This window comes from Anopheles ziemanni, chromosome 3, assembly GCF_943734765.1.
Source record: "Anopheles ziemanni chromosome 3, idAnoZiCoDA_A2_x.2, whole genome shotgun sequence".
In the NCBI taxonomy this organism is placed as follows: Eukaryota; Metazoa; Arthropoda; class Insecta; order Diptera; family Culicidae; genus Anopheles; species Anopheles ziemanni.
The window spans coordinates 28,677,919-28,686,605 of NC_080706.1; the positions used below are offsets into that span (position 1 = coordinate 28,677,919).

Here is an 8,687-nt window from a genome sequence, read left to right on the forward strand (position 1 = left end):
GAATAATTTCCATATGAACGATTCAGTGTAAGAGTGGGAGCTGGTTCATATGGAAATGGATCATTCAGCATACAATTTCCATAAATGTTCAAATTGTTGGTATATATATGTTTGACACTTTCTTGAATTCTTGTGAATCAAATAATAACGCCTTTGATTGACTGGATTAAAACTGATCAGGAAACAACATATTTGCACTGTTTGGTGAAATCTTCGAATTCAATATGAAATTAAGAAATTCTATTAAATTCAATGCAAAGAAATAATCCAATGCAACTTTAGTAGCAGTTGAAAATGAGTACACACTGTATTAGTAAATCTAGAGCCAAGATGCGTGGTGTGGAGCCCTGGAAAGTGTCAAAGCGAGTAACTTTACACGTTAGTACCGAGGAAATATTAATGCTGAGATGCTTCCACCGTGGACCACGATGGTCGGTTTAGAGGTGAGTCGTATTTAAATTCTTTTGACCTTTCCCGTGTAACTACAAACGCTGATCGATGGTGAAGGATGGAAGCTCTCTGTTTCGTAATAATTGGACTAATTTTCTTTAGAAATCGATTTTTAACACCTCTGCTTATTTTACTGGCTCTATGTGAGATCTATATTTTGTACAAAAAACAAACAGTTTCCACCTCTGTAATCCTTTTACTGACTGAAATTATTGCGCCGAGTTGAACGGTGAAACGGAAATACTAATCGAACAGCATTCTCCTGTTTGAGAACGTTGAAAAACGTTAAATTCAAAGGATTTAAAACGATTCTTCGACGAGAATAAAAAACCAAACTGTATGTCGGTATCGAAACTTGCAAAGATGCACTGCAAGTTATACTAATTCTTACTATCTGTAATACATATGAGCTTACGTACTTTGAACACTGAAATCTCGGTCTGTTTGATACGAATTTATTTACTATATTGGATGGCATAGTAGGTTAACTAGTTTCCAAAAGCCTTAACTATATTGTGTAAAACTGTGAATTTGTGTAGAAACCTTTGCATCCAACAACAACAGCTTGTTGGGAAGTTAAACTTTCAGCTCTTTTGTTTCAAGTAGATTTTCATCAACTATAATTGTTAAACATCTGAGACAGCAATGAGCGAGAATTCTCTTTTACGTATTATCATAAGGATAGCTATGATTTTCTTTCTACTGTGAATGTTGGTTATATTAACTGCTAGTTGAGAAAGATAAATTAAAAAGGAAGTAACAGTCACTGCCAACCAGGTCATTGTGTTTACTACTCTAAAAAAAAAAATTACACGCAAGATTTTTCAATACCTGCGCGATAATGTTGGTAGTGTATACATAAATTTTGTTGGAGAAATACCTGTCAATGTGATACAACAAGGCGCACGATACAAATTCAAACGATATCCATGTTAGTTAAATAGATTCATCCGCGTGAGACGAATGCATTATACTCATTAGACAATTTAGAGGCTAAAAGAAAGTGTGAAAAGTGTTAGAACTGCTCGTAGCCAATTTTATTGATCATGTAAATGTACATAGCCAAATTGCAACCGAGAGCACTGTAAATAGTCACTATTACATCCAAATTGTATCTTGCCACCCTTCAGACAAGTTTTGCGCTCAGTTTTTTTAAACTATTTCCACCTTTTTATTTATATTATCATCGAAATTGTCATCTAACTGACAATCGCAACATCACTATCGAAAATAGATATCTTTTTACCTTTTTTTTTAATTCTTCAAACGTGAAATGTTTTGCTTTTTTCATTACCCTTGAAAAAATCTATTATTTTTGAAAAATTTATTCTTGTTAAACCCGATGATTTTGAACAATGGCGAAAAACTATTCGAAAATTATTTTTCTTATGTTTTTGTAACGAAACGAGAACCGTATGTTTCTAGAAACGGAAAAGTTATAGTAAAATAATGTACCTTAGCGCAAATCGTAAATCCTATCAAATGGTTCTTGGACATGCAGCGGCGTAAAATAAAATGTCTCTCTGTATACACTCTCGATCCATTCAGCGCCAGCGTGTGGTGGTCTTTCTTTCCCATTTCTTTGGTTAGTTTCATCAATGTATTTCGCTTTCGTATACTCCTTACGTAATAAAAAAACAAACAATGAACAGAAAGGACGTTCGCGGGTAAACCCATTTGTAGTAAGTCAGTAGCAAAATTCACACTACGGAAAATTGTGGTAAACACTGGAACAGGAATGTCGTGCACTGCAAAGTACAGCAAACCTGCGGTCAAGCGATTTATTAAAGCCTAGATTTCACTGGAAAAATGTGGGAGTCGACCACTGAAATGTGTTTATTGCCTTTCATATTTATGATTTCCTACCATCGCGACTAGCGCGTGTTTGCTTGACAAGAGTATGGCTTATTCGAAGTCGGTCACATGTGGCTTGTTTTATTTGTTTTCGGTTCAAATTTGTATTATATACATGTGTACATAAGATGCAAATGTTGCCCAAACAGTATCGTACAGGCACCATCGAAGACAATAAAGTAATGTTATTAGTTTGTGAAATCCATATGCAACATTGTTCACCGCAGACATCATAATTTCTGGCGAGAAACTGAAACGACACATAAGTGATAAGTGATGGTTTTGGGTTCCTAAAGTTCTCCAGCAAGAAGCTACACTACCGCAACGGTTCAAGATTGGTCAAGTGAAAGAGAAGGCAAGAAAATGAGAATATCGCTAAAACGGATGTCTTTACAACGAATATCATATGGCGTGCACATGCATGGAGGCGTGCGCAAAATCTATGGTCTCCGGATCATGAAACATAAGTTAGGTTAGTTGATCTTGTAATGTTATAGAGAAAACTGGGAAAAGATCGGGAAGCCATCTGTTTCTTGCAAGTAAAAATTAGGAAAGGTAATCTCCAAAAAAGAGATATAGAAACAAACCAAATAAACCAGCGAGAATGTGGGGGAAGTGAAAAAAGTACATTAACTGCATGGTTAAATCAAATATCAAAACATGGAAACATTCAATCGATATAGTGGCATTGTTGTGCTTGTACATAACTCGAATTCTAGTGGAAATTGTACACGTACACGATAATCATGCTCACATTCGAGAGGCAAAATAAGTCATAATAAATCATCAACACTGTCTAACGAACATGGGGTGGTTAGTTTTCTACTAATACCGCTGGTGACAGGTGGAACATATAATTTCAGCATAAAAACCAAAACATAGTCCTTACAAGCTTTACCGTTTAGTCCCAAAACCCCCCACGAAGTAAGCAAACGCCCGTTGCTTGCATTGTGCTGAAACGAAAAAGAAAGGTGCAGAACATCACATCTAACCAATCCAATGAACTGGTGTGCGCACAAGCTCTCTCCCTTTCCATCGCTTTAGGTTCCGAAAGTGAAGGTAATTATGCAAAGAAAACTTTTTTACAAAAAAAAAAAACAATAATAACAATAAAACTGTTAGAGTTCTGTAGCACCCCTCTACCAGTTCAGTTTATATCTTCTAGCTATCACTATTACCTACACCCCTTGATAGATTCTTGTTAAAAAACGTTAACTTTAATCTCTCTTTCACACTCACATACATACATATAGTCACTGTTCTAAATTTCTATACTGTTCTATTGCATCGTTCTATATTGTTTCGTGATCGAAAATTGCAACATACGAAAACACCTTCACCTTTCCGGGCAGTGGATGATTAATTGGTTGAATGATTGTATATATGTTAACGTTTCATTTTAAATAAGATCTAGAATAAGTTTTTTGTTGAAACCAAGTTAAGTCATCGAAGAACGTTTTCGTTTAAACACAAACCCACCAAGGTTCATAACAACACCATAAGGCTCGAGGTAGAGAAATAAATTTCACATCAAAATTCCACCTTCACACCTGCACTCAGAAGAATCACATAATCTCACCCGAAACGCAGCATAATCGAACATCAACACTAGCACATACCGGTGCATAGGTGCGTTATTCCAAGTGGACCACGAACTACTACTAACCAAACCGTTAATCACAGACGAGAAATCAAAATACACACCATCTGGTTTCCACATACGACACGCATAAATTCGGTCGAATTCGAGCTGACACACGATAAGGTGGATTGACAGACGAGAATCCCAATGCGTCGCGAGCGCAATGGACCCTCAGAACTTTGTCTTTCATTTTCCACCACACACCATAACCTAACGCACTCCGGCGCCGGTTTCGGATGCTGCGAGCAAAACAGATCCGTCCGGGCAGTTCACCAAACCAGCATGACACGTTACGTTTGTTCGTTTCCTTTAGTGCATGATTAAACTTTCGGCCCTCCCCCCTCCCGCCTCATTCCAGTGGTGCCGCAAATGCTGCAGTGCAGCAATGCCGACCCACCGCCACCGCACGAATGTATGCAGCTTATTTTACTACGTTCATTATCTGCCACATCCCAAAGGCAAATGCTTGTGTGCATGCGAAAGTTTTGGCGCTCAGTGTGAAAAATTAAATAAAATCCATTCGCATACTACCGTGGAAAACGATGCAAATGCTTGGGGGCGTTTGAGAGAGAGAAAAATCCTCGTAACGAACTCGAACGCGAAGGGTTGGAACTTTGGAATGCTATTTGCATGTCGGAAAATAGATTCCGCAGAGGGCCCCGGACGGTGCGGGGTGCGAAACAAAACCATTAAACCACCCCAAGCATTCGCTAATTCCTTTAAAATATAAAATAAGCTCCAACTGTGGCTGTGTGTGTGAGTAGATGTGCATGTGTCTATAATTATTTGCCTAAGTTTCCCACAACGTATCCGCTTTCTCTGCTCTTCGTTTCCGGGAGGCTACAATTCTGCTTGCTGCATTTTCGCTGGGAAACTTTTAAGTTCTATTAAATGTGCCACATTGCTTTACGTCTCGGGCCCGGATCATAGCACTCCGCTTTCCATTGGCATGGAAACGGGTGCCCGAGAGCCATTGGTTATCTCCTCTTGCAACCCCTAAGTTTTCCATTTTGCGATCCAACACTTTCGTTAATTAATTTTCTAAACTTCTCTAGTGGACCTTTTCTGTACAGCTGTAAATATTGTAACACTGACCATTTTAGTGTATAGTACTCCGGAAGGAGATTCGAGTGAGCGTACTCACTTTCTCGCATATCAACCAAACCGTCCGCTAATGTGTTGTGCGTTTTTTCTCTTCCAAATTTTCTTTTCTCCTTACCCCCATCGGGACGCAGGAATTGACGTGGTTCTACGCGTGGACAGCCCTACCTTGTCGTCGGCGGCCGTGGTCGGAATCGTTATCGGATCCGTGATTCTTCTGCTACTCATCGCTGACCTGCTCTGCTGTGCGTTCGGGAATCTGGGCTTCTTCGCAACACTCTGCCGCAAGACGAAGCGTTCCCCGTCCGATCTGGACGACGAAGCGAAACTCGGAAGGTAGGTCACTATGTTTGCAAACGATTCGGTTAGGGTTTTTTGGTTCTGTTCTGTTTCGTTTGTTAGTCTGTTTTCCTCCACCTTACGTTTGGTACGGTTTAGTGTGTGGCCTCACTAGTTCACTAGCACTTAACCGAACCATCACAATCACCTCTAACTCTCACCGACTACTGAGGTTTTGACGTTCGAAAGAGGATCCATTCGCAGCAAGCTGTGTTCGAGCTTCGGCGACATTGATCCTTTTCCGCATATGACATCCTTTCAAGTAGCGGTTGTAAACTAACAATTACTTAACATAACTACCAATGTCACACCTGATCACATCATGCTATTGTTTTTTTTCATCCCCTTCTCCCTTTATGTCCATGTCCTACTCTCTCTCTTTCTCTTTCTCTTTTTGTACATACCCATTTGCGTGTGTGTGTGTCTGTCTATTGGCACGCCTGGTGTGCACCTCCCGTTTTGTTGGGCTACGTTCGGGCAACGACATCTGTGTGCGTTTGTGGGTGTGTGTGTGCGCTGCACAATGCTATTGTTTTGTCGGACACACGCAACGTCCTTTCCCTCCTACCAACAACCCATACTCACACACACACACACAATGTTCAACAACCGATATCTCCAACCATCTCATCAACTCCACACGAAACTCCTCAATCGCTTCGCTACAATACAAATAACCACAACCCAAGTCTATACGGTTGGCGTTTTCCGCTACCCTATTGCAGTGGCAGCCTGATCAAGGAGCGTCCGCCGTCGCCGTTGCCGCTGCCGCCGCCGATCGTGAAGCTGGGCGCCACCACGCCACTGTAAGCCTTCCTAAGCTGCAACTGCGCACGTCTACTACCACCAGTACTTGCATGCCTTTCGAGCGTGTCCTTACGGGCATAAATAGTTTCTTTTGTGCTCAACCGGATACTTCGTCCAGTGTCCGCCAGAACTTTCGTTTGCATTCAGTAATTTTCTCTTTCGTTGTCCGATCTTGTGCGTGCAATTTGACGTACATCCATTTCAAGAGGGTTCGTGGAAAATTTGATGGTCGGTTCCATACTGCAGCATTCCATTATACGATCGTTTGTTTTTCTCACTTTTACTTATCACGTTGTACTTCAACTATCATCGCGGGCATTTTAATTACCCAAGTCCCGCTTTCAAGTACCATTACTACACGAACCCTCTGAGGTGGAACATAGCAGAATTTAAATTGCATCTGAGTACATATTTTCTTGTCCATTTTTTCTACAAACTGCATGAGTATCAAGTGCGTCGGAATGAATTTGAATTATAGTTTTTCCCTTTTTGAATTTAGCTGTCGATTGGCGGATCCTTTTTCCTTTAGTTTCTCCTATGTTTTAGTTAAAAATGAATGCGGGACTTGATACCGGCCGCATGCTTTTTTGATACTGTGCTGCTGCATTTGAATTTGATTTTTGTTTTCCGTGTGATGAAGAACAAAACAGAAGAACAGCAGAGTAGATATTCAACTTTAAAGGCACTCGCTGAAAATGCAAATTTTTCTGCGCCATACGTTCCGCGGCTTTCTCAATCCTCTTAAGTGCAACTCATCGAAGCAGCATATAAAGTGCATGCAACTATAAAGTGTGTCCTATGTTCCGTTGTGTTTTCAAGCTTTACGTGCATTTAAAGGGTATAACATACTGTTTGAACACAAATTATACGACAACTTTAAAGTGTTCCAGCTTGACCTCGAATTCACTTAAATGGCTATAAACTTGCTAATGTTTTAAAACTGGGACAGTGTCGCTCACAAAATTGAAGCGATTAGAAAAGAAAAACACTTTTCCCACTCTAGTTTTTCGTTTGGAACGAACCTTGACAAAAATATCATTTCATTTCATATCATAACAGCACCCTAAAATCATTAGTTCTCGCCAACACAGCATCGCTTATCTAATTTGCTTCAGTAAATTTGCATTATTTTCTAAGTTTATTTTGTAAATCTACCATCCATATCAAGTACTTGCTAGTTTGAATTTACAAGCACTAACATGTTTTACAGATAGTCAAATAGCCTTTAAAATATTGCTTTTCGTATTGCTTTGTGTTTGAATCGCTTTAACTTAATACCATGCTTCGTTTAGTGGTTCGTTATTAACCAAAATCATCTTTCCTTCGCCCCTTTTGCTTTCCGCACCACAGGGAAGACGAAAAGCAACCCCTCAACACCCAACCGGGAGCGGCCACCCCCGTCAAAGTGAACACGTCCGTCGAGTACGATGGGCGCGTTGTCCACTCGCGGAGTGGTGAAATTATTGGCAAGAACTCGGCCGTGTAAGAAACCATTGCGTTTGCTCCTACACAGACCGAGGCCCTCTGTTGCCCCGATGGCTTCAACCGGCGCATTCTTTAGGGAAAACATATAAAATGCAAAACCATGCGTGCCACAGGATGCTGCAGCCAGAGTTTTGTGCAGGACAAGGGACAAGGGAAAAAGGGGGAAAACAACGGTGCAGCTGCAGGTAAGATGATGTACGCCTGGGTACAACAGGTGCGAACAGGAAAAACAGAAAAAAACAACCCGTTAGTATATAGTGCGAACGCTGGATTTAGGACTGAACAGAGATGCGGTTCGAATTCGACATTCTAATACCATTTAAAAATCGACTAGGTTAGGCTCCGCTTTCCCCGTGTTCCTCCGTGTAAGCTAAGCACTACGAAGTAAGAGAATGTAAACAAATCGAAGTCATTTAAGTGTAGTAAAACCAAACACAGCTAACAAACAGAAACGTGGGGAGGGAAAACCAGATAGCGTAATAGTATCGAAAAAGATAAGCATGGCCAGAGGAGACTTATTAGTCGTGCTGTTGCAACGTAAATGTCCGGAGAACCGCGAAAGTATTGACTAGAGACAGGGAGAAGGAGGGCTACGTTTTTTGATGTAACGGTAAGACAGACGCGGAAGCGTGCAGGTAACCCTCCGGCAACCGGCAATTCCCCCCATTGGATTGTGTGGCCGGGCGGAACGTAATCGTAAGTGTGTCACTCATATTGTGTGCAGTTGCAAATGGCAAAGGATCTTTTTTTTTTAGTTTTTGCTGACGTTCGTGATGTGATATATTACAAAGGAGGAGAACATTTAAAAATGAAGCCTTTTTGCAAAGATTAACAAAATATAGTGGAACAAACTGTAGCATGGAATAGGACTAAACAGAGCGTAAGCGCGTAACGTTCGAGTCACGGAACGATGATTGGTGCTTTCTGCATTTTTTGTAATTTTGTTTAACGTTTATTATTTTTCCCCTCTAACCTCAAATATGAGCACACTACTTTTGATCTAGTGCTT

General features: G+C 40.5%; 1 protein-coding gene across 1 annotated transcript in view; it reads left to right on the forward strand.

Annotated features, from left to right (window-relative positions):
* The window catches only part of LOC131286968 (fasciclin-2), a 50,725-nt gene extending 43,046 nt beyond the window's left edge, over window positions 1-7,679 (forward strand). The window contains exons 9-11 of the mRNA XM_058315979.1: window positions 5,182-5,383; window positions 6,076-6,192; window positions 7,544-7,679. Of these exons, the coding sequence (XP_058171962.1) occupies window positions 5,182-5,383; window positions 6,076-6,192; window positions 7,544-7,679 (455 nt within the window). The remainder of the gene's footprint in view (window positions 1-5,181; window positions 5,384-6,075; window positions 6,193-7,543) is intronic.
* The last annotated feature ends 1,008 nt before the right edge of the window (window positions 7,680-8,687 follow it).